The following is a 26,951-nucleotide window of genomic DNA, read 5'->3' as shown; positions in this document are numbered from 1 at the left end:
AGGCAAACAAGATTAAGTGACTTGTCCAGGGTCACACAGCTAGTAAGTGTGTGAGACCGCATATGATATCCAGAAAATGAGTTTTCTTGATGCCAGATCCAGCATTTTTTCCACTGTGACACCTAGCTGCCCTTCAAACTTACACTTCTGTAGTCACCCTGTACCTTTGAGCAGTAGGTTAGATGTTATCTATTTACAAATTGGAGGTGGAGCTCCAGATCAAGTACAGATTCTTTGGGGAGAGTGACTCCCAGGAATTTTTTCTCTCTATTATTGTCCATTTTAGCTTTTATCTACATGATAGGAAAAGGAATTAACTGACTTTTCAGTGATATCTTCATTTCCTAAGAACTTGGGGGGTGGGGGGCTGGCGATAGATTCTGCTTAGTGAGACCGGGGAATTCTAAACTAAGTCTGTGGTACAAAGGGTCACACTCTGGTTTTATACAAGCCCAAATTAGGGAGAAAATGGAGGTTCGTGTTTTGACCAATAGAGTAAATAGCATGTATCCTTTGTTTTAGAATAGAGTAAAAAAATTGTCTTCCTGTGCATTTATGTATTTTGAAAATATCATCCACTTTAAAGCCCAAATAGGACTTATGCATCACCCTTCATTTTTTACACCTGAGCCTCCAAGTATATATCAGTGGCTGAGTTCTTGCCTAAAGGGTGAAGGAGCGTTACCTTATCCTTACCTGTCTGGAGTCTGTGAACGAAGCAAACTCATAGTGTTGGTAGGTACTATCATAATTTTAATCTTTATTTTAGTTTTAAATAACTATCTCAATGTTTCAAAGTCCCAAACACATACTAAGTTAGATATGTTATATTTAATCAGTATTATAATATTCTGGATTCAGAATATTAAAGAAATAAAATCTTTTAAAAAAATTTTTCCCCAAAATACCATTTGGTAAAATATGCTTTTGAGAGGAAAAAAATCTGAAAAGGGAAATAAATTTTGGACACATATACAGTTCTTTTCACCAACAATGAAGAGTACCATTGAAATTTTTAAAAACTGCTAAAATTCTGAAATAAATTGGATTAATATAGGTTAATCTTTTTTTTTTTTCAAGTACATAGACTGTGGCCTAAATATTAGTAAGGCAATCTGGTTTGATAGCATGATAACTGGAAATGAAATTGTTACTTGTACTTTATGTGCCATTGAAGTATTTGATCCAGTTATGAATCTTATCTAGCCTCTTATATGGAACCATCATGAAAGAAAACCTTATGAACAGGAACTGTTCTTGTATTTTTTCTTTTTTTATTATATAAATATTTTATTTGTTTTCCAATTATGCAATAATAGTTTCTACCTATCATTTTTTGGAAAGGTTTTAAATTTTACAATTTTTCCCCCACCCTCCCTTCCCTCTTCCTTCCCCATTCAGAAGGCAGTCTGATAATCTTTACATTGTTTCCATGCTATACATGGATCAAAATTGAATATGTTGAGAGAAAAATCATATCCTTGAGAAAAAAGATTAGAGATAGCAAAATTACGTAGTATATAAGACAACTTTTTTTAAAAAAATAAGTTGAAGGTAATAGTCTTTGGTCTTTGTTTAAACTACACAATTCCTTCTGTGGATACAGATGGTTTTCTCCATCACAGATACCTTAAAATTGTCCCTGATTATTGCACTGATGGAATGAGCAAGTCCATTAAGGTTGATCATCGCCCTCATGTTGCATTAAAGTGTACAGTGTTCTGGTTCTATTCATCTCACTCAGCATCAGTTCATGCAAGTCTTTCCAGGCTTCTCTGAATTCCCATCCCTCCTGGTTTCTAATAGAACACTCTTGTTCCCTAATATGTATATACCACAATTTGTTTAGCCATTCCCCAATTGATGGCCATCCTCTCAATTTCCAATTCTTTGCCACCATAAACAGAGCTGCTATGAATATTTTTGTTCAAGTGATGTTTTCACTCTTTTTCATGTTCTCTTCAGGGTATAGACCTAGTAGTGACTGGATCAAAGGGCATGCATGTTTTTATTGACCTTTGGGTGTAATTCCAAATTGCTCTCCAGAAAGGTTGGATCAGTTCACATGTATTTTTTTTTCTTTAAAAAAAAAGTTGGGGAGGCTAGGTGGTGCAGTGGATAAAGCACTGGCCCTGGAGTCAGGAGTACCTGGGTTCAAATCCGGTCTCAGACGCTTAATAATTACCTAGCCGTGTGGCCTTGGGCAAGCTACTTAACCCCACTGCCTTGCAAAAAAAAAAAAGTTGTATTACAGGTAAGAGCTGGGAAAAAATTTTTAAATCATTTTTTAAGAGTGTACAATTGAACTTATTTTAAAAATTGTAAAGAAAATGAATTTTTGTATCTGATGATTTTATCTTAAACAAGATGGATGTTTTTTGGTACTATTAGAATTGCATGACTTTTTGTCCTCTGACATAACTATCTTCTCATTATTTTGAGAGAAAAAAATTTCCATGATACACATTAGTGGTAACTTATGAAGTAGATATTTTTAGCTAATTTTTGAGAGTGTGTGTATGTGTGTGTGTGTATATATATATATATATATATATATATATATATATATATATATATATATATATATATGATTACACATTGTGGATACTGGAATATTAAAGTGAAACCATAATTTTGTGAGTTTTTTCCTTCTATATCTTTTGATATTATATTATTGTAATTGATTTTATATGATGGAAATAAATAAAAGTGAAATATTTTTTCCCTTGCAGAGTGTTGCACTCTACATACTTGGTGATGAGAGAGCTGTTTCTAATGAAGCATCACATTATCTTTCCAAAGTAACTTCAGGTAGAATGATATGCTTTCTCTTTTGCTCCTTGTTTCCTTTAGGATAAAGTACAAATTATTAAGCTTGCCAATTAAGTTTCCCTTCTATCTGGCTCCTTTCAGTCTTGTATTGTAGAAGGATCAAGACACCATGATTAGAGAAATACTAATAATATACGGTAACTGTTTAGAAAGATAAAAGGTGGCAGTAAAATAAAAATCCATTTGTGATGGTTTTGTATTTTATTCATTTGTAATGTGTTAGTTATTTTCATGTGCTATTAAAATATTTTCTTTTGATTTATTTCCGTTTTTCCTACCCACTTAAAAGTAAACACCAAAAGAGATCATATTTAGCAATTCAGTAAAAGTGAATTATGGGGACAGCTAGGTGGCTAGTGGATAAAGCACCGGCCCTGGAGTCAGGAGTACCTGGGTTCAAATCCAGTCTCAGACACTTAATAATTACCTAGCTGTGTGGCCTTGGGCAAGCCACTTAACCCTGTTTGCCTTGCAAAAACCTAAAAAAAAAAAGTGAATTATGAGGGTTCTTCCCTTTCTATTCATCCATCTAGTTGCATTAGACCTTCCAGCTATTTTTTTTTAAAGCCTCTGGCAAAAGAACATTTAGATTCAAGTGTTTTACATAGGAATTGAGAATGTTTCTTTGCCAACTTAATTAAAATGCTGTAACTTCATTTTATTTCTTTTTAGTACCAAAAAAGAATCAAATGGATCAAAATGACAACAGGTAATTTTGAACTGAGTTGTTTTTGTTCTTACTCTTTAATTGATAGATTTAATAATTTTGTTTTTTGATTTTTTTTTTTTTTGTTTTGTAGATTTAGTTTCAGACATAGTACACCAGTTAATAGCCTAGCTGAAAAACTAGTACTCTGGATGACTAATGTAGGTAAGGCATTTTTTTTGTTTCTTTGTATTAACAAGTGTTTTCTTTGTATTATAACAAGTAGAAAGCCATACTTTTCTGCCCTAGAATCTCCTTTAATTAGTACTTGCTGTTTCTTTGTTATAAGTAAGGTACATCTGAAAGGGAAAGACTTTAGTTAGTATTTTTTGGGAGTGTTTCACAGAATTGAGATAATTATAGAATATAGCCACCCCAGTTTTGCATACTTTTTAATGGAAAGTAAACTCAAGACATTTTCAAAGGTTTTTTGCATACTTTTTAATGGAAAGTAAACTCAAGACATTTTCAAAGGTTATAAGATTGTCTTTTTAAAATGAGAGAGAGGGCGGCTTAGGTGGCACAGTGGATAGAACACTGACCTTGGAGTCAGGAGTACCTGAGTTCAAATCCAACCTCAGACACTTAATAATTACCTAGCTGTGTGGCCTTGGGCAAGCCACTTAACCCCATTGCCTTGAAAAATCTAAAAATTTAAAAAAAAATTTAAGAAATTGAGAACTATGTAAGAAACAAAAAACTATATACTAACTGGCCTAAGTATAATATAAAACTTATTTAAATTTAAAAATGAATTGTCTGTTTTACCATTTTTTTAACTTAATTTGCTTGTGTGAAAGTCTCCTGAAATTTCATCCAATATTTATAGTTCTCTTAATCCTTTACAACTCTTATGCCTTCTCCCTGCCTGCCCCCCCCCCAAAAAAAAAAACCATAGTAGTCATCCAGTCTGGATGAATAACAGCCATTTTAATTCTGTTAAATGGAAAGTATTTCTTTTAAGATCTGCAAAATCTTAGGTAGTATATTTTGAGAGATCTGTTGGATTGTAAACAAGCTACTGACATAAGTATTAGTTTTTATGTTTTAATGAAAGTGTTTTTTTCTTTTTCATCTCTGTAAGGCTTCACCTTAAGGGATTTGGAGTCTCTTCCTTTTGGAGTTGCACTTCCTATCAGAGATGCTATTTATCACTGTCGAGAACAGCCTGCTTCAGATTGGCCAGAAGCTGTCTGTCTCTTGATTGGGCGTCAGGATCTTTCCAAACAAGCTTGTGAAGGGAACTTACCAAAAGGGAAATCTGTGAGTATTACATTGGTCCTTATTGAACTGATTGCTGGTTTTGCGATATAAGGATTTCCTACAATTATAGTTTTACAATAACATATACATTTTAAATAGCCACTTAATGATTGTTGTCTGTATTAACAGATAGGATAAGTTTTCTATTTTACTAATGAGTTGAATGAAAAAATATAAAGAATACTTGTTGAATTTGAACAGGGAATTATGTACCCAATAAAGAAAATTCTAAGAAGTATTTATCTCTTTGTGACTCTGGGCAAGTTATTTACCTTTATTTGCCTCAGTTTCCTTATTAGAAAATTGAGCTGTAGAAGGAAATGGCAAATCATTCCAGTATCTCTGCAAAGAAAGCTTCAAATAGAATCTTCATGTGTTAGCTAGGACTGAAAAAGAATTTAACATCAACATGAACTACTATACTACGTGCTGAGGATCCAAATATACTACGTGCTGAGGATCCAAATAAGGAAAAGAAAGTTCTTACCTTCAAAGAGCTTCCAGTTTAATGATGAAAGCTGCTGCACAAAAGAAAGCTAAAAGAAGGAGGGACTGTATAATACCCAGAGCTGTGATATGTTGTACTTAGTGGAGTCAAACCCTAAGCAGATCAGCTGGTGGGAAATGAAAAGAAAAAATTTGGAACCCTTTATAAAAAGGAGGCTTCAGGAGCAGATATTTTGATTTGCTTCCAGCCTTCAATCAGAGGGGAAAGATACAAGGGTATTGAGGAGGAACTGAGCATCAAGACTAACAATTTCTATGATGCTGTGATTTCTGGTGATGAGCTTATCCTGGAAGAAGCATGAAGGTCATGGGTGGGAACCAAGTAGAGTCAGAAGTTGAAGTGTAGTGTGTGTGAGGAATGGCAGGAAGATTAAGTATCACTGGATTATAGAGTAAGTATGAGGCATAATGTAAAAAGATTGGAAAAATAAGAAGGGACTAGTTTGTGAAAGGCTTTAAAAGTCAACAAGACAATTTTATATTAAATTCAGGAGGTAATAGAGAACCTCTGAAATTTTTTTTGAGGGGGGGGTAGGGAGGAATGAGAGAATAGAGACAGGGAATCTAGGTGAAAGATGATGGAAGCTTCAGTTAGGATTGTCCCCTGTGTAGGTAGAAAGAAAGAACTTCTAACAACACTTTTTACCTCTTTGACTTTTGAACTTAATACAATACTCATCCTGAATGCTCATCAAATGCTTATTGACTGACTCTCATATGATATTGTTCCTATTAAGTCTGTTGCTCAGGTGCTCTCATCAGATGTGCCTTCAGGTCCTGAAGCAGAGGAGGAAGATGATGGCATGAATGATATGAATCAAGAAGTTATGTCACTGATATGGAGTGAAGATTTAAGGGTCCAGGAGGTCCGAAGACTTCTCCAGAGTGCTCATCCTGTCCGAGTCAATGTAGTGCAGATGCCAGAGGTTAATGACCATGAATACATCGAAGAAAAAGAAAATAGGCAAGTGAGCTCAATAGTTTTGCTTTCACTCAATCTTTTAAATTTTAATTTAGATTTTAATTCTTTAGTTCTTTTAACTTGGAGCAAATTTTTAGTATCTCTACATTATTGTGAGATATATTCAAAATCTTTTGGTATTGATTGAAATATGCACATGTACTTTGTTGATAGTTTTAGGTTTTAGAAGTTTGTAGAAAATGTCAACTCTCATCTTGCTGATGATGTGCTTTTGTAATTCTATCTCAGAATTTTAAAAAAAGGATGTTGCTTGGTGTAACGGCAGACTGTCTGATGTAGCAAGAAGTAGCATCTATACACAAATGGAAACTGACTAACATATTTATACCAAAGATACAAAAGTTTATAGTGTAGGTATGTGTATTTGTATTTACTTAAAAGTAAAGTAATCAACAGGGAAGTATGGAATTCCAACTTTTCAAAAAATAAACTCCTTTGTATCTCAAAAGGAGCATGGTGCGGATTCCCAGAAATATTTCAACCTTTCTTTCCAGCCTTATTGGACATTGCCCTCCTCTCATGTTCTGCACTCCAGTCAAACTGACCTTCCCTGGGTTCCTTACCCAAATTTCATGTTCCTTCTTCAAGTCTTTGCATTGTTCTCTGTGTTTGGAATGCATTCCCTCCTTATCTCTGAGATATAATCATTTTCTTCAAGATGTACCTTGGACTTCACCATCTTCATGAAGTCTTATGTTGTCTTTCCCAAATTACCTTTTTTTATTTATTTTATATGTGTTCTCTATTATCTCATGTGTACTTATCAATATATGTTCATTGTCTTCCCTATTTAAAAAGTCTTCGAAAGAGTAAGAATTCCTTTTTTCCTGCTTTTTTTTAAATTTGTAGCAGAAATGGCTAGCACAGGGCCTGACATATAGTAGATTCTTTTTTTATTCTTATCCACCTCTTTTATTTGTTTATATATTTTATATTATTACAACAATCTTCTTGTGAGAGTAATCATAAACCCCCCTCCCCCCTAAAAAGATGAGAAACTTCAAGAATACTGAGAGAGAGGAAAAAAAAAAGTGTATTTCAGTCTGTTTAGATTCCAATGGCTCTGTCTCTGGGATGAGTTGCCTTCCCCATCATAGCCACCAGAGAAGTTGCTTCAATATTTTTCCCACAGTTACTATCACTAGCTATATTTCCTTCCACTCTGTTCCTCCCCACTCTCCTCTGTTCCATTCTCTCCTTTCATCCTGTCTCTGTTCAGATGTGTATTGTATCTGAGTACCCTCTCCTATGTTCTTCCCTCTCTCCTATCACCTGCTCCCCCCTTCCCTCCCCCTGTTCCCCCTTATCCCATCCCTTTTTTCTTATTTTTCTCTAGGGTAAGATAGATTTCTATACCCTATTAAGTATGTATGTTATTTTCTCTCTGAGCCAGTTCTGATGAGAATGAAGGCTCACTCATTCCCCCCTTATCTTCTCCCCTTCCACTCCATTGTGAAAGCTTTCTCTTGATTCTTATGTGAAATATCTTAGCCTGTTCTTCCTCTCCTTTCTCTTCCTCTCAGTACTTTCCTTTATCACCCACTGAATCCATCTTTTTTACTATATTATACCATTATATTCAGCTCCTTCCTGTACCTTGTGTGTGTGTGTGTGTGTGTATATGTGTGTGTGTATGTGTGTATATATATATATATATATATATATATATATATATATATACTCCTTCTAACTGCTCTATAAATGAGAAAGTTCATATGAGTTATCAATATCTTCTTCCCATGCAGGAATACAAACAGTTCAATATCATTAGTCCTTCTCATCTACCCCCTCTATAGTTCACCTGAGTACTATACTTGGAGATCAAACTTTCTGTTCAGCTCTGGTTGTTTCAGTAGGAAAGTTTGAAAGTCCCCTGTTTCATTGAAAGTCCATCTTTTCTCCTGAAAGAGGATGTTCAGTTTTGCTATAATATATTTGGCTGTAATATTCCTGGAAGTTTTTCTTTTGGGAACTCTTTCAGGAGGTGATTGTTGAATTCCCTCAATTTCCATTTTATCTTTTTCTAGGATCTCAGGTCAATTTTGCTTGAAAAATGAAGTCTAGGTTCTTTTCCTGGTTGTGACTTTCAAGTAGCCCAGTAATTTTTTAAATTCTCTCTTCTGGATCTGTTTTTCAAGGTCAGTTGTTTTTCCAATGAGATATTTCACATTTTCTTCTAATTTTTGTTTTTGTTTTTGTTTTGGTATAGTTTTATCTTCCTGATTTCTTGCAAAGTCAACAGCTTCATTTAGTTCCATTATGCATTTGAAGGAGTTATTTTCTTCAGAGAGCTTTTTTTAATCTCCTTTTTCCAGCTGGCCAATTCTGCTTTTTAAGGCATTCTTCTCATTTGCCTTTTGTGTTGATTTTTTCATTTGTCCTTAACTGGTTTTTAATATGTTATTTTCTTCAATTTTTTTTTGTATTTCTTTCACCAAGTTGCTGACTTGGTTTTCATGATTTATCTGCATTGTTCTCATTTCTTCTCCCAATTTTTCCTCTACCTCTCTTAATTGCTTTTCAAAGTCTTTTTTTGAGCTCATCCATAGCCTGAGCCCAATTTCTATTTCTCTTAGAGGTTTTGGAAACAGAAACTTCGATTTTGTCATCATCTGAGTATGTATTTCAATTCTTCATGGGACCACAGTAATTTTCTATGGTCAGATTCTTCTGTTTCTGTTGTTTCCTCGTTTCCTCGATCTATGACTGATTTACCTCACTTCCAATGCTTTGGGATTTTTTTGGGAACAACGCACAGAGAAACTTAATATGAGGTCTTATGAGAGGCTCTGACTGCTCTCTTGCCTGTGTTGAAGCCCTCCCCTCTGCTCTGGCACTGTGAGGATGGTCCCTGCTTGTCTGTGGTGGTATTGTAGGGGCCCAGACTGCAACCTGGATCTGAGTGTGGGCAAACAACTGAGTCTTGCCCCAGGGAGAGCAGAGAGACCTCTTCAGTCTCTCCTGACCCCCTTACTGTCTATGGGCTAAGGAGCACTGGAAGTGGTGGGTGGCTCTGCTGATTCCTGCTGCAGGTTCTCACTGCAGAGTTGCTCTGAGGCTGGCACTCCACTCCACACTCATTCTGTTGCTGCAGTTCTCTCACCACCCTATCAGGCTGTCCCCAATGATCCTTGGGCCAAGAGGTCTGGAAACCCACCCTTCTGCCATGGACCAAGGTGCCTGACCCGACTGGGCTGTGACTGCAGCTGTGCTGCGGCTTCTTTTTCCAACTCCTGGTCCTAGTAGAAAGACCTTTCCTGCAGAACTTCTAAGTTGTCTTGAACTGGGAGATTGTATCACTCAATCTTTCTATTGATTCTGGCCCTCTAAATTTTGACTAATATCGTAATCTGACAGCTTTTAGAGTTTTGGAGGGAACACATTTCTGGGAATTCCTGCCTGTACGCTGCCATCTTGACTCAGCCCCCCCCCCATATAGTAGATTCTTAATATTTGTTGATTGAAAATTAAGTCAGGAATCAGAGCTCTTGTTGTAGAACTAAAGGAGACAGGCTACAAGTAGGAAATTTCAAACACAGTACAAAATCTTTTGAAAGAAATAGCACTTGTAAATGTGTGTGACAGATTTAGAATGTAGAAATACAGAAGTAGTAGAAAATTTGTCAGAAAGAGACTAAGATGGTTATTTTCAAAGAAAAATGAATTATATATAAACCAAAAGGATTGACCTTTACAAAATAAGCATAAGGGAGTCAGCTTGGTGGCACAGTGGATAGAGTACCAGCCCTGGAGTCAGGAGTGTCTGAGTTCAAATCTGGCCCTATACACTCACTGATTGCCTAGTTGTGTGACCTTGGGCAAGTCACTTTAATTCCATTACCTTGCAAAAAAACAAAAAAAATAAACATAAGGATCAGAGGTCTCCCAAAAGATTCTGAAGACACCAAGTGAATAGAAAATCAAAAACTATAAACATTTTACTTTGGAAGTTAATGTAAGAAAATTTTCCATAATAATTTGAACAGGATAACAAGATATTAATTGGTGACAGTCTGACTTCAGAGAAAAAGTCCAGATTTATAACTTTTATTAAATTTCACATTTTTTAAAAAACTAAGCAATACATGTGCACATAACCAAGAGAAGGAGCATTTTCTTTTAGTCATGGTTATTGTGGTTTTTTTTAAAAATTGTATTTATTTAAGGCAGTGGGGGTTAAGTGACTTGCCCAAGGTTGCACAGCCAGCCAGTTATTAAGTGATTGAGATGGGATTTGAACTCAGGTCCTCCTGACTCCAGGGTCAGTGCTCTATCTACTGCACCACCTAGCTGCCCTTATGTGTCAGTTTTGCTGAATTTTTTTTTAAATATTTCTTTTAAGGGATAGTTAACAAGAGGGTATGTTAAGAAATTAATGTGACATAAAACAAAAATTTATTTAAAAATAAGTTCTCAGATCTTTTGACTATATTCTGTCTTAACATTCTATTTCCTGAGATTTTAAAAAAAAATTCATTTGGGATGCCTTCCTTTCTATCCCCTGCACTTAGCACAGGACCTGACACATGATTGATGTGCCTATCGATGTCTCTATCTCATGTATTAAGTCAAAGCAGTGTTTTTCCAAAGTTCCAGTCCAGAAGAAGTAGTAACAGTATTGGTAGTCATAGTGATACTATGAGTTTATCATTAAGATGAGCCTTTGTAAGTAAGGAATAATCATAAATTGAGACCTGCCAAGGCATAATTTTCCTTTACTTTAGTAGCTGAAACAAAATTTCATCCAAACCTTAAAATGAAATCACACTATTCTTTTTTTTTTTTTTTTTTTTTTTTTTTTTTAGGGTTTTTTGCAAGGCAAATGAGGTTAAGTGGCTTGCCCAAGGCCACACAGCTAGGTAATTATTAAGTGTCTGAGACCGGATCTGAACCTAGGTACTCCTGACTCCAGGGCCCGTGCTTTATCCACTACGCCCACCTAGCTGCCCTGAAATCACACTATTCTTGATAGGCCTTTTCAATTATCTCATTCCCTTCATTATATCATCAGCTACTTGTATATTATATATTTGTATACTCAAAACCCTTTGTGTAATTTGTTGAATTTAACTGAGTCTGTTTATTTGATCCTTTATAAAGTGTGTAAGAATTAAGAAAAGACGTAAAATAACTTTAATGTGCCTAGAAGATATTTATGAACATTGAAGGGTTTATTTGGTTTAACTTTTCAAACCTGTCATTACTTTTTATTTTCATCATAGGTTGCTCCAGTTGTGTCAACGAACTATGGCACTTCCCTTGGGGCGAGGGATGTTTACTTTGTTTTCATACCATCCAGTTCCAACAGAACCGTTGCCTGTTCCTAAACTGAATCTAACTGGTATGTTCTTAGCCCAGAGGGCTGAAATTGGAGCAGTGGGTAGAAGTTGCAAAGATAGAAATTTAGTCTTGGTATAAGAGAAAACTTATTAATGATTAGAGCTATTTGAAAGTGAAATGGATTGCCTTGGGAAGTAATTGTTTCCCTTGAACTGAAGTTCACCAAGCAAGGGCTTACTTATATGTTGTAATGCATGAGAAATGCTTATTCAGGTATAGTTTGACTAGATGGTCCAAATTGTCACTGAGATCCCTTATAACTCTAATATTCTGTAATTGTCATTTAAAGTGTTGGCCTCATAGAAGTGATAGAAAATTATAAACAAACAACGTTCCAGTGAGTTCTTTTGGAATAAATTGGATTGAAAACTAAAGAAACACATTTTCATTTTTTCTTTATAACACATTCTGTTTTGTGTGATACAATTTTAGTGCTTATTAAATAAAATAATGAAAAAGCATCCAGTGGCGCACAATTCAAGTCCATCTCTCACTTATATATTATTTAACATTATTAATTTAAATATAAAACACCTATTCCAAATCAAAGGATTTCTGAGATGACTCACCTTTCAAAAACATCCTTTTTTGTTTTATGATGCTTTTTTTTTTAAATTTTTTGCAAGATTAAGTGGCTTGCCTGAGGCCACACAGCTAGGTGATTATTAAGTGTGTGAGGCCCAATTTGAACTCAGGTACTCCTGCCTCTAGGGCCAGTGCCCTATTCACTGCGCCATCTAGCTGCCCCCTGTTTTATGATACTGTTATGCTATTTCATAGTAAAGATGAAAGACTTATGTACAGAATTCAGAAGGATATTTTTGATAGTAGAGTAAAAATATTTTTTAAGAAATATTTTAAAATCAGGAGCATAGATGATTATATTTTAAGCAAAATTGTTTCTTTATTAGTTTCAGTAAAATGATTATGTTATTCTTAAAGGTTTAATTTGTGCAATTTGAGACCCAAAATTGTACTTTATGATTAGATCAACTCCAAATAGGTAGTTATTAAATACTAGTTGAACTAATTTTACTGCCTTTCTATTGCCTGTACTGCTAATAGTAAGTTTTTTAATGTTATTTTTAAAAAATTAATTATAAAATGTTTTTAAGTTTGTTTGGAACTTGATCATTTTTGTCTGATGCTTTACACAGTGTGATGTTAACTTTCTTTACATTAGCCTGAACTGCTACCACTTATTCATGCTCTTAAGGGAAATTAGACTTAAGAGTAGTAGAAGCATGAAGTAGAACTAAAAGAAAAAAATGGGAAATTCACCATTACTCCTTTGATAACAAAGATCACTACTAGTCCCATTTCTTTTAAAGTTTTTTTTTTTCAAGGCAAATGGGGTTAAGTGGCTTGCCCAAGGCCACACAGCTAGGTAATTATTAAGTGTCTGAGGCCAAATTTGAACTCCCGTCCTCCTGACTCCAGGGCTGGTGCTCTATCCACTGTGCCACCTAGCCACCACCTACTAGTCCCATTTTGAAAAACCTTTTTAACTTAAGAGGTTAAGGTAGAGTTTGTACTTCCTTGTCATAGCATTTGAAAGCTAAGTCTCACCTTGGTGAGACATCAGTGAAGGAGTGACATTTTTAAGAGTTAGTGAATCAACTAATCTCTTTTTTCTTTCTCTTTTTTTTTAAATTTATTTAAGGCAGTGGGGTTAAGTGACTTGCCCAAGGTCACACAGCTTTTATTATTAAGTGTCTGAGGTTGGATTTGAACTCCGGTCCTCCTGACTCTAGGGCTGGTGCTCTATCCACTGCCCCTGCTCTATCTAGCTGCCTCTGAATCAACTAATCTCATAAAATCTAGTGAAAACTTTTTTTCAACTGTAAAAGTAATTTAAAATATTTATAATAATATGTACATACATAAATATACCTAGTACTATAATTGAGCTAAATGAGTTATGCTGTATGTAATTGATTTGCAGGAATTTTTTCCTCATTCAAAATACCATTTCTCCTTTTAATACCTATACTTGATGTCATATTTCTTGTCTGCAGTGAAAATTCATGTATAGTATACTAATTTCAGTAATCACCTATAGTAATGTAAACTATTTTCTTGACTCTGACTTAAATCTTAACTTTATCTTGCTGCTACTTGGTAGGCTATTTTAAGGGTCAGATTTCTGAATGATAGAATATTCATGACTAGATTCACATATAACTTGTTACCAATCATAATATGCCATGTGTTTCAACAAAAGAGAACCTTTAGTTTAACCCTCTCTTCACTAATTTTAAAGACAAGTTAATTTTTATTTACTTTCATTTTTGAAGGCTTATGGAACCTTAACATGAATTTTAGGTATTGAGGGGTCAGTAATATAGAACCTTAAGTAATATTATGAAGTTAAATTTAACTATTTACCTTACATTAAGTATTTTTTATTTTCCATTTTTAATATTGAATTTTATTTTGCTGGATAGGACGGGCTCCTCCTAGGAACACAACTGTGGACCTTAACAGTGGAAATATTGATGTGCCTCCCAACATGGCATGTTGGGCTAGCTTTCACAATGGTGTTGCTGCTGGGTTAAAAATAGCACCTGCTTCCCAGATTGACTCTGCTTGGATTGTCTACAACAAGCCAAAGAATGCAGAATTGGCCAATGAGTATGCAGGCTTTCTTATGGCCTTAGGCCTGAATGGACATCTTACAAAGCTAGCTACACTTAATATACATGATTATTTGACCAAGGTGAGAATCTGAATTTGAAAGAGAGAAATACTGGCATCCATTTATATTTTGTAGCATGGAATATGCCATACTGGATCATTTTTAAGACCACTGTATTTTTTGACTCCCAGAGTTTATTATGAATGCAGTAGCTAAGAATTAAAGGTATGTTTTCTCCCTTACAAGTTGGGTTTTGTTTTTTTTTTTTTTGTTATTCTTAATCCATTCACTGTTTTAGGGCCATGAGATGACAAGCATTGGATTGCTCCTTGGAGTTGCTGCTGCTAAGTTAGGCACAATGGATATGTCAATTACTCGGCTTCTCAGCATCCACATACCTGCCCTCTTACCTCCGACTTCCACAGAACTTGATGTTCCTCATAATGTTCAGGTGGCTGCAGTGATAGGCATAGGCCTTGTCTATCAAGGGACAGCTCACAGGCATACTGCAGAGGTTCTGCTAGCTGAAATTGGTAAGATTTTAGCCTATTTTTTCAATTTGTATCTTTTAAAGTAATGGTAAAGTTAGAAAAATTAAGATAAATAAAACGTTTAATAGAGGATGAAACTTCTAGAACTTATTTCTATTACTTAGTCAATGAACTTTTAGTAGGTACCTCCTACATGAAAGCCATAATCCTAAGTGCTTGAGGATGCAAAGAAAGGTAAAGAACAGTCCCTGCTCTCAAAGTATATCACTACTGACTATATCATGGTATTCATTGTTGCTTAAGTAGCAGAATCTTGGATGGTTAAAACAAAGAGGGAATGTGAAATAGAGGATAGAAGTCCTTGGAGTCAGGAAGACTTAGATTCAAATCATGTCTTTTATATATAACTGAATATGTGATCTGTAGCAAGTCAGTTCTGTAGGCAACTCTAAGACTAAATTGCAAAGCAATTGCTTGCCTGGGTTGTAAAAATGAACTTCCTCACTAGGGAAGCAAACCAATGAAATCATAATTCCTTTCTCCTTTTCTCCCCCATTCAAGAATATATAACCTAATTTGTTTACAGGTGTTAACTTGTAATAGCCATCTTAAATAGATTTATTTGTAAAGAAATAAATATGATGTCATAAGTAAGCATCCATTTTTGTACTTTAAAATAATTTTTTAAATTATTGAAATTCAATTTTTGAAATTAATTACTTGAAAGAACTCATCTAAAATGTATGATTTTACTAAAGGTCTGTCTTTTTACACTTTACACCCTGGTTCCTCTTCCTTTTTCCCTTTTCATTTTTCTCACCACATACTCTTCAATCTACCCATACTGGCTTCCTTATTATATTTTGAGCAAGGCAACCAATCTCCCTTCTTCAGGCATTTTCCCTGACTCTCCTGCATTCATAGAGCATTCTCCTCAATTCTACCTCCTGGCTAAATCAGAGTCCCTCCTTGTTTGTACATGATTGTTTGTATGCTGAGTTCCCCTCCCTCCCCCACTTATAATGTAGGCTCCTTGAGGGCAGGGACTCTCTTTCCTTTCTTTGGATCCCTAGCACTTAGCCCAATGCTTGTCACTTAATCTGGGCTTAATAAATAAAACATTTATTATTACCTGATGGCTTCTTTTTTTCCAGAATGTATCTAAAAGAAAAGGCAGTAGCTAAAGTCTTAACTTCAAATTTGCTTTAAGCATCATATTCTTGAGTTCTGAATTTTATAAATTTTTCCCTTGAACTTATACTAGCTCAAGTTTGTGACAAGCTAAACTATGAACATTGAATAACGGCCTTTTTTCCCTTTAAAAATGTTATTAATGCTTTTTTAAAGAAAATTCCTGTCGCTTCCCAATGGATCCTTTTTCAATTACATTTTTTACATGACTAAAATAAACTATACAAAATTACACAGGAAGTCAGCTATATTTTAAAAATTGCAAAGATTACATTTTAATTCAAGGATCTGAGTTTTAGGAATGCCTGCTCTGTACTTTCATCAGATTCCATAGTGTTAACTATAATTTCCTTGTAGATGATTCACAGATATATCCAACCCCAGTCTCTTCCATAAATTGGTTTTAGACCACCAGTTGGGCATTTCAGACTGAATGTCTTAGAAGTATTTTAAATGGGGAGCAGCTAGGTGGCATAGTGGATAGAGCACTGGCCCTGGAGTCAGGAGGACCTGAGTTCAAATTCGGACCTCAGACACTTAATAATTGCCTAGCTGTGTGATCGTGGACAAGTCACTTTTAACCCCATTGCCTTAAATAATAAAAATTTTAAAAGAGAATTATTTTAAACTCAACAAATCTGAAACTGAACTCTTTATCTTTCGCCCTAGTCCCTCCCCTTCTTTGAACTTTCCTATTACTTTTGAGAATACCTGTCATTCAGGCTCATAGTTTTGGACTTACTGATGTGGAAATGCTGGGCAGAAAGTAGAGTTAAATTCTGTGCCTTTCTGTAGTAAATTACATCATGAGCTATGCTGACTTTGTTATTCTGAGAAAAAAATGTTTTTATATTTTTTTCAGTGTTTGAACCCTAGCTCATCATAGGTGCCCTAGACTGCATCAGTGTCATCCTTTCTTTTCCTCATCCTGCATTATCAATATCAGTTGCCAAATCTTGCCCTTTCTCCCTTCACAACATTTCTTGTATCTTCTCTCTGCACATATAACTGCCACCTTATTCACATCTTACCTAAATTATTGCAGCAGCACTCCCTCCTTCCCTTTACCTAATAGAGTCCCTTTCACCCTGGGGATCCTTTTTCTTCCTTTCCTGATTCCCTGTTCTTTCTACACTTAACTACTAGTACCTCCTTTCCAAATTACCTTCTATTTAATTAGTGAATAGTTGTAATTATTGACTTTATGTTGTACATATATTTATATGTACTTGAATAATAAACTCATTACAAACAGGGATTATTTCATACTTAGTACTTGTATTCACAGTGGCAGCACATAGTGGGTACTTAATTAATAATTGCTGCTATTGATTGATACTTTTGAAATGCTGTATTCAGCAATTTCTTTTGAGTTGTTTTCTGCATTTGTATATTTCCATTGAACAGAGTAGTCTTAAGTACCAAGACTTTTTCTTGAGAAAACTGAAAGTAGTTTTTTAATAACTAAAATTTTTACCTTCATAGATTGATCTGTTATCCTTTCTTTAGCTGTAAATAATAGTTTTATATAATTCAGTGTTTAAGATATATTGTTATGTGATAATAAAAATAGATTTAAATATGTATTATTTTAAAATAGTTTAAGCAAAGAAAATATAGGGAAGACAGAAACATTAAAGATAATTTAAAACTACTGCAATTTTTAATAGTTGAATTTTTTCCATTAACTTTTCCACTCCCTCAAAGTCTATGGTTCCATGGGATAGAGATTGTAAGTGACTAAAATTTGTTAATTAAAAGGATCATTTAAGAGTTTTCATTCACTAGTAATTTGTCCAAGGTAAGCATCATTTGTCACTTATCCAAAGGTAATTTTGATTAGTCATACATACATACATACATTAGGAATATTAACTCCTCTGCTAATTATTAGAACTTTTAATACCTTAAAATTATATACAATGTTAAGATGTTAGAATTGTTTGAAACTTGTTTCTTATATTTCTTATATTTTGAAGGGCGTCCCCCAGGTCCAGAAATGGAATATTGCACTGACAGGGAATCATACTCTTTAGCAGCTGGTTTGGCACTGGGCATGGTTTGCTTGGGGGTAAGCACTCTATTCTTTTTCTTTTCAGCATGTAATCCTGAAATTTGCATTATATCAGTTGGTGTTATTGATGTTTTCTTCAATGCTCATTCTGTCTTACTCCAACAGTTTCATTCCCAACTCTTCCTTCATTTGTGAATTTTAAAGAAATATCAGATTTTTGGGGGATATCTGAGAGTAAATATCTGATTTAGGATTCTTTTCTTTACTGAAATTTAGTGTTTATAGCTTTGAAACCAGAGAACAATAGAAGGAAATTGAATAATAATGGCTCAGGCATCTGAGGCAGAATTCCCAATCCAGAAATCAAGCACACAAGTAGGCTGACTTCATTCATCACTATGTGGAGCAGAGAACCTGAAATATCTAAAAGTATCTAGTGCCAGAGATACACAGTAACCTTCTCTTTACTTGTTTGATTTATATATGTATGTTTACATATATATGGAGGGAGAAAGAGAGAGATAAAATGTATATTTATTTATACATAGAGGCAACAACATGGCTCAGTGTATAGAGTGCCAGGCTTGAAGTCAAGAAGACCTGAGCTCAATCCCACTTCAGACACTTAGTTAGCAGAGTGACCCAGGGCAAGTCACTTAACCTTTGTTTTCCTTAATTCTCTGGAAAAGGAAATGGCAAACCACTCTATAGTATTTGCCAAGAAAACCCCATGGCATGGACAGTATTAGTGTGCTGTTGCTCACAGTATCAGAGTCAGTATACTACTGAACAACACATGTTTACGTATGTATGTGCATATATGCAATTGTATATCTACATATAACGTGTACTCATAACATAAATTGTAAACACATACAAACTCATTTCTAGTTAGTGATATTTGACCAGATTTTTTTATTTTTCAAGTTTTTGCAAGACAATGGGGGGGTAATTGACTTGCCCAAGGTCCTACAGTTAGGCAATTATTAAGTGTCTGAGGTCGGATTTGAACTCAGGTTCTCCTGACTCCAGGACAGTACGCCAGCTAACTGCCCTGAGATTTTTTTTTTAATATTTAAAATCTTTTCTACAATATCTTGAGTTTGTTTTAAGTTATTAAGCACATCAGCTAAGCTGCTAGAATACTGGAGTTCAGGAGAGAGACTAGAACTGGACATATAAATTTGGGCATCATCTCATACAGAGTTGGGAAACTTATGAAATCACCAGAGAAAATAGTATTACAGCAAAAGCCAGAAGAGGGCTCAGGACAGAGACTTCGATACTCATAGTAGTAGGTATAATATGAATTAAGAACCAGTAAAGGAGACCTAAAAGACCAAAAATATAATGAACTGCAGTGAATCCTTCCTTTAATTGGAGATATTCATGAAAAAAATAGATTATCACTTATTAGAAATATCCTTAACCTAGAATCTTTTAGATTTTTAAAAAAATAATTTGAAAAGTTCTTTGCAAATCTTAAAATATTATGTATTTTATGCATTTAGAAGTATTTTGAGAAGGGATCCTCAAGCTCCATTAGACTGCCTTCAGAGTGTTATAGAAAAGATGAATAATCCCCAGGTTTTTCTGTATTAGGGAAGCATTTGAACTAGATGATGACTAAGTTTCTTTCATTGCAACATGTAGATAGGGTCTGAAGTTTTGTTTGTTTTCTGAAGTGTTTGAACACAGATAGTACCTAAATCATATAGCATTATGTCTAATGTTTAGTTCATTTTAATCACATCAGATTTGTTTTAAAATACTTCTTTTTTCTTTATTTCAAGCATGGTAGCAACCTTATAGGCATGTCTGATCTCAATGTACCTGAGCAGCTTTATCAGTATATGGTTGGAGGTCACAGGCGCTTCCAAGCAGGAATGCATAGAGAAAAGCATAAATCTCCAAGTTACCAAATTAAAGTAAGTCTTATAAAGTAAAGCTCTTAAATTTTCATATTACCATTGGAAAAGCCATTGGAAATAAGTATTTCTTGAATGAAAGATGCATGTATAAATTGGGGAGTATATTAACTTGTATAATTCTAATCAAAACATTAATGTTTTAAATAGAAAATAATTTCAGAAGTCATGTATGTGAATTGGTATTGACTTTAAAAATTCTTTTTTGATAGGAAGGTGACACAATCAATGTAGATGTAACTTGTCCCGGTGCAACTCTGGCTTTGGCAATGATCTACCTAAAAACTAATAACAGGTATTGATACTTACAAATTTGCCTCTTTAAAAGCTTGCAAAGTAAAACTTGAAAAGAGTCTTTTATATCTACAATTATTAAGCAAAAAAAAAAAGCTCTTTAAATTCTTATTCTTTTTGAATTCTTATTTATCAACCCCCAAATAAAATATCATTTATAAAGGTTTCAACTATGGGTTATAAATTATAGCAAAATAATATTAGGTAATTTATTTTAAAGTAAATTTAAATTCTGCTTCATTTTATATAGAATATATGAATTCTGTTTTAACTAAGCAAAAAAACCCCCAAAACTATCATTAGTAACTTTGCTAATCTTGTTCTTCTATCTAGGAGATCTTTCTTATTTCCAAATTCATCCTCCACTGCAGTGCTGATCCCCTTGTGAATGAAAAACCCCTTCCTTCTTTTGACTTCTTGCTTCTTATTATATCTCAGATACTTATGTTATCTATCCTATTGTATCATAAGCTCTTCAAGAACAGGGATTTGTATCTTCAATTTTATATTGTTTTTTAATGACTAATACTATGCATTACACACAATAGGTGACCAGAAAGCTTTCATTATTTGTTTTGCTGTTCATTAAATGCATTGCTGTTAATTTCAACATAAAGCAAGTTTTCTTTATTGTGGGAAATTTCAACTTAGCTGGGCAAGTTATCTATAGTGTCTACTGTGAGTTTAACCAATTTTATTAGTCCATTATAAGTTTAAACAAATAATGAAAAAATTAGTTTTTTCAAGTTTTTTCCAATCTTCTGAGACGTTTTCTGTCAATAATAATAAATCAGTCCACAGATATTTATAAGAGCTGAGGGGTCTGACACTTTGCTAGGCAGTGGAAGTGAAAAGATAAAAACAAAACACTCCTATTCTTTCTATTGGAGGATAGAATAAAAAATTAATATATGGCATAATTAGCAAAATAGTTAAAATAGGAATATTTTGTGATTTAATAGTCTAGATTATATTGCTTTTTTTTTTTAGAAACTTATAATTTGATTCTATCATTTGTCTTAATGGTGTTGTTTTGCTTAAACAGATCTATTGCCGACTGGCTCCGAGCTCCTGATACAATGTATTTGTTGGATTTTGTGAAACCAGAATTTCTTTTGCTTAGGGTATGGACTATTTTCTTCAAAATCTTAGTAGAGACACTGACCATTATTTTCATTGTTTCACTTGTGTTGACTGAAGAAATTTATAGAGATATTGTAAAGCTACTCCTATGATAAAAAAGGGATTTAGGTATTTTTGCCAGTGATTTCATTACCTGATACTTGGGACCACTAACTATTAGACTTCCCAAATTATAAATAGCAACCTGTATTGTATGCTTTGTATCTTGTACTATATTACCAGGAAATACTATTTTTAAATATTTCCATTCTACTCATTTATTTCCATTTAAAATAGTTTAAACATTAATCCTGAAGAAGTTCAATAATTAATTGTTGGCCACTTTGAATGAAACTTTTAATTTTAGTAGAGGGTCTGTGCTTAAATGGGTAAGTAGTTGGGGGAAGGAGATAATAGGTAAGTGTAAACTTATTTTGTTAGTTACTTGAAAAAGGTATGGTAGATGAGGTAGTGTGTCCACATTTAGTCCTGGAAAAATCTAGTTCTCATACATCTGTTATGGGACTTCCTTTCTCATAATCAAGACTTAAAAGTGATGACTATCCCCTCTGTATAAAACTCCAACATCACCTTTTCCCAAGGGAGCTGTGTGATATAGTGGAAAGAGTAATATCTGTAGAACCAAGGAGATTAGATTGCTAAATTCCTATTTCTATTACTTCATGAAAGGAGGGATTATAGTGGCAGTTGCTTCTCTGGGTGGCACTAAAATGTAACCCTTATATTCCTAAAAATGTAAGACTCTAACATGTTGCTGATCTATTAAGTGCTTTTACCTAGTAATTTTGCAACTAATTTTTATTACCAAATAGCTAAGAGGCAACCAGGGTTTTTTTTTGTTGTTGATACATTGTATACAAAAATTCTGATTATTTTGAGTTTATCATGGGGATTGGTTATTAGGGAATGCCAAAATGTCTCTTATTACATGCAGTTTCTAGACTTTATGTATTTTATTAACCTTGAACTTATTCTGATCCTTTTTTTAAAGACCCTCGCTCGGTGCCTGATTTTATGGGATGATATTTTGCCGAATTCCAAGTGGGTTGATAGTAATGTTCCACAAGTAAGTTATGTTTGCTGGATTTTGTCAAATTTTTGACAATAATTATTGCTCACAATTATGTAAAACATTATAGCTTACAGTACTGCACAAAAGCCCTTTTGAGGTAGTATAGTCATTGTTTATTAGAAAAGACCCAAGGAATGAAATTAGTTTTTTATAAGTTATTGCTTAAAAAATAAATTTAACAATCTATGAGGAGGGATCATTGAGGTACAAAAAACTTGGAAACTTAAAAGAATCAGAATAAAGTAAAACCTAGGAGCTGAATTATCACTCCACAAGCTAAGGTTCTAAATGTTTTATTTTTCCCCAGGGAGGTAAGAAAGGCTTAAATGTTACTTCAACAATTGCACAGTTTACAAAACCACAAAAAGTCCACAAACTAATGTAAAAGTCTTTGGAGAAAGCAGCAAGATAGTGAGTTTCAGTAGAAGTAGGGAGAGTTTGGGGAATCAAGCACCTCTGAGCAGGCTGGCTTCCCACAGGGAGAGATAAGCAGTAGAGAAGAGCAAAACATTGGTGGGGAACGGGTAGTGTCACACTCATGGTAGACAAGCAGCATAAGTAGAAGACAACATGAGTAGTAGAAAAAGGCAAATGAATAGGAGAGTTTGGGGGATGGTGCTCCCCCACAGTGAGCAGAGGAACAGCACAAATGAGGAATGGACTGAGCTTTTAAGTTTGGGGGGAGAGGAGTTGAAGAGGGACAGAGAGGAGGTAATGAGAGGTATGTTAATTAACAGTAGCCTAAAGATGATGTTTGTCCTTCATTTTTTTTTTTTTTTAGGTTTTTGCAAGGCAAATGGGGTTAAGTGGCTTGCCCAAGGCCACACAGCTAGGTAATTATTATGTGTCTGAGACCAGATTTGAACCCAGGTACTCCTGACTCCAGGGCTTTATCCACTGTGCCACCTACCCCGCCCCCACCCCTTGTCCTACATTCTTAAAAAAAAATCATGACATTGGGGAGATGATGCCATGATAAGCATAAGAGCTTAAAGGTGGCACAGTAGATAGAGCACTGGACCTGAAGTCAAGAGGACTCAAGTTCAAATCCAGCCTCAGACACTTGATACTTATTAGCTGTGTGACTTTGGGCAAGTCACTTAACCCTGATTGCCTACCATCCAGGGTTGTCTCCAGTTGTCCTGATTCATATCTGGCCACTGATCCCAGATGACTTAAGGAGAAAGTGAGACTGGTGACTTAGCACAGCCAAGTCAACTCAACTCAAATCCAATTCAAGGGCAAGTCATGGTATCACTTACCTGAGGTCTTCTTCAAGAATGAAGGACAGGGGCAACTAGGTGTGGCAATGGATACCAGAGCACAAGCTCTGGAGTCTGGGAGTACCTGAGTTCAAATCAGGCCTCAGACACAATTACCTAGTTGTGTGACCTTGGGCAAGTCACTTAAACAAAACAAAACAAAAGGAAGGACAAACAATAACAACCACCCAAACTTTAAGAGCAGCGAGAGGTAAACAGGGATATGCAGATGAGGGGTGTTAGCTGAAAGATTTAATCCCTTCAGACTAAGGCAGGGGTCCATTGTTTTATTGTTAGGGATTTGTCTTTTTCCTAGGAGAGGTAAGGTACTTTGCAAAAAGTTCATTGACCTCATCTTCTAGCCTGGGGCAGGGATTTACTGGGAGTCCTAGCCAGGTATGTTCTTTACTGGAAGTACCTTGCAAGATACTTTTAACTAAAATATCATTGACCTCCCATGGCTTGGACTGTGGGAGGTGGGGAAGAATCTTATCAGTACTGAGGGTTCAGATTAATAACTAAAATATTTCTCTGTGCAGTTTCCCCTACTTCATTCCCTACCCAAACAATTTAGGACCAAAATTCATTTTGGAGTTGGTCTCTTTTCTTCTGAAGCTACTTACAGGCTGAGAGGGGGATATAGAAATGTCACTGCCTGTTGCTGATGGGATTTGGGGTAACCAGATAAGCATTGGAATGGGGGGGTCCTGAAAGAGGAATGAATTCACAGGCTCTCTCTGGGATGGTAATACTGCACAGGATTTTATTATGAAATATAACGAAGTAAATAGGTTTAAAACTTTTCCTCCTGAAGGGTCAACAAGCACTGAAGACAGTAAATAACAAAAGGTTAGGCTTGGTTGCTTGGTAGGCAGAGACTGAGACAGAGGGATAGAGTCAGAGAGAGAGAGATGACTGGGCCAGAGAGGAAGGTTTAGCTCAGGTTTTATAGTCTTGCTTCTTATCTGTGCACCGAGAGCCTCCCTTAACACCTTGCCCCCCCTTATGAAACCAGGTAGTGTTGAAGACTGGGGGTTGGAAATGAGGAGACAGGATACAAATTTTAAATTAAACAATGAAATATAGGAGTCAATTTACATTTCAAGAGCAAAGGACTTTCCATACCCTTAACAAGATTCCCAGATTTTAACAGCATTAAAAGACTATAGATTTTGTTTCTGCTACATTCATAGTTCTCATTATCATGCCTAGCAGGTATGTTGGGGGGAGGGGAATGCAAGAAATGACTGAGTCAGGAGTTACCCTCCAAAGGCAGAGGAACAGCCTCCTCATCTTCTTCAATGGAATCACTGTCTTTCATGGGCAGAAATAAATAATTAAGTGGTGATGATGAGGATGATCCTCACAACAGATGGGTACTATTATTTCCCCATTTTTCAGTAGAGGAAAACTGAGGAAACTGAGGCAGGGTCACTAGTCTGAGGCTTGATTTGAACTTGGGTATTCTTAACTTTGGATCCACTCTACCACTAATGACCTTAAGAACTTGAACTTTGAATGGTGAAAAGAAAATGGGTGGGCCAATAATCACAATCAAATCCATAGTAAAGGAATAATGAGAGAGGAGAAGATAAAACTGAAACAAAGTTTATTATGGAACAAATGATTCTAAAAAGAAGCTGGAGTCATTCACGCTAACAGACCAGGCAGAAATCAAAATCACAAGAGAGACAAACAGGAACAGTACATTGTGCTTAAAGGAACCATAGACAATGAGCTAGTATCAGTGCTAAACACATATTGATGAACTTGGAAATATCAGATCTTGCTCTTGTCAATAAAAATGCATTCTAAGTTAATATGCAGATTTAATTCTATGTCAGTCCCACTACCATTACTTTATATATATTAACAAAGTAAAATCAATTCATTTTGAGGAGGAAAAGAACTAATCCTAAGGGAAACAATGAAAAAAGTGAAAATGAATACTACTACATCCAATTTTCCAATTAAATTATAAACCAATAGTTATCATATTGCCAGGGGATTAGTTTTGCCAATTGAAGACTGAGAGGTCTTGAAGGTACAAAAATTCACAAACAGCCCTGGAATTTTAAAACCTCTCATTTTTATTATATAAGTTTGCAAAGTTTACAAATTTAAACCTTTTTCTCCTTTTGGAGAAGCAGCAAGTAGTTTGAGAGACAGAGAGAGAGTGTTAGAGAGAGAGAGAGAGAGAGAGTTAGAGAGAGAGAGAGAGAGAGAGAGAGAGAGAGAGAGAGAGAGAGGAGAGTGGGCCAGGAGAACTGACTGGACTGAGACTTGAGGGAGTCTAGGCCAGGCTTTATAATCTGTACCGGTTTTATAATCTGTACCCACTTTCTGGGTACAGAAGCTTCAGGAGAATTTGGTCAAAGGGAAAATCCCTCCTCTATGTGACTGAAATCAGGTAAAAGGCTGGAAGCTGGGGGAGAAATGAGGAAAGGTTATGAATTTCATTTAACAGTGGAACAATAGGAGTCAATTTACACAGATAACATTTCCTTACTGGACAGAATTTAATAGTGTAAAAGGTTACAAAATTTGTTTATCCTATTTCCTTAACTCCTTGCATCATTATGTCCATAAATCCCTGTATCAATCAAAACTATGTTACTGATTAAAAAATACAAAAGTAGATCATGTGAACAGAGTAGATAAGAAATAGTAATGGTAAAAAAAAAATAGTAATGGTAGTAGCTAACAAATATAGAGCATTTTAGTGTTTGAGAAGTGTTTTATGTATTTTATCTTATTTGATTCTCTGAACAATTCTGTGAAATAAATAGTATTATTCCTATTTGATAGATGGGGATACTGACCTTGAGAGATGTTAATCAATTGGCCCTGGGTCACACAGCTACTATAGTAATTATCTATGGGAAGACCTGAACTTAGATTTTGATTCCATTGGCCATCACTGAACCACAAAACTACCCTTAAGATAAGGAATAAAAAAAAGATAAGGAATAATCAGAATAGAACTCAGTAATTCAGTGTTTGATAAAGTCAAGGACAAACTACCTGGGGAAGAGCTGGAAACTAGTCCAGTGAGAAGCAACTTCCCATTAAGGAGATTGGACTTTGAATCACATTATTCTATTTCTGTGAGAATTAGTTTGTCACCTTTCCTCTTTTCTAACCTCTAATTCTATCCCCAACCATCCCTTATTTCCTAAAAAAGACCACTTCCAGCTCTAAATTCAGGATGTATTTGAAAAGCCTCCAAAGTTATATTCTTTTGTGAATTTAGATTTGGATTTAATAATCACATATCCTTGGATTAGT

At 35.0% G+C, this 26,951-nt stretch overlaps 1 protein-coding gene across 2 annotated transcripts in view; it reads left to right on the top strand.

Moving 5' to 3' along the window:
• The window catches only part of ANAPC1 (anaphase promoting complex subunit 1), a 147,744-nt gene that overhangs the window by 59,726 nt on the left and 61,067 nt on the right, over window positions 1-26,951 (top strand). For both annotated transcript variants that reach the window (XM_074209276.1, XM_074209277.1), the window contains exons 21-34: window positions 587-735; window positions 2,733-2,811; window positions 3,505-3,541; window positions 3,633-3,703; window positions 4,623-4,801; window positions 6,046-6,272; window positions 11,513-11,631; window positions 14,078-14,349; window positions 14,567-14,801; window positions 17,930-18,021; window positions 19,758-19,892; window positions 20,105-20,187; window positions 21,232-21,310; window positions 22,321-22,395. In XM_074209276.1, the coding sequence (XP_074065377.1) occupies window positions 587-735; window positions 2,733-2,811; window positions 3,505-3,541; window positions 3,633-3,703; window positions 4,623-4,801; window positions 6,046-6,272; window positions 11,513-11,631; window positions 14,078-14,349; window positions 14,567-14,801; window positions 17,930-18,021; window positions 19,758-19,892; window positions 20,105-20,187; window positions 21,232-21,310; window positions 22,321-22,395 (1,832 nt within the window). The remainder of the gene's footprint in view (window positions 1-586; window positions 736-2,732; window positions 2,812-3,504; window positions 3,542-3,632; window positions 3,704-4,622; window positions 4,802-6,045; window positions 6,273-11,512; window positions 11,632-14,077; window positions 14,350-14,566; window positions 14,802-17,929; window positions 18,022-19,757; window positions 19,893-20,104; window positions 20,188-21,231; window positions 21,311-22,320; window positions 22,396-26,951) is intronic.

The sequence above is a fragment of the Macrotis lagotis genome, chromosome 1 (assembly GCF_037893015.1).
Source record: "Macrotis lagotis isolate mMagLag1 chromosome 1, bilby.v1.9.chrom.fasta, whole genome shotgun sequence".
Taxonomy (NCBI): Eukaryota; Metazoa; Chordata; class Mammalia; order Peramelemorphia; family Peramelidae; genus Macrotis; species Macrotis lagotis.
Note: the sequence above shows the minus strand (reverse complement) of the source record. Positions and strands in the feature narration are given on the sequence as shown.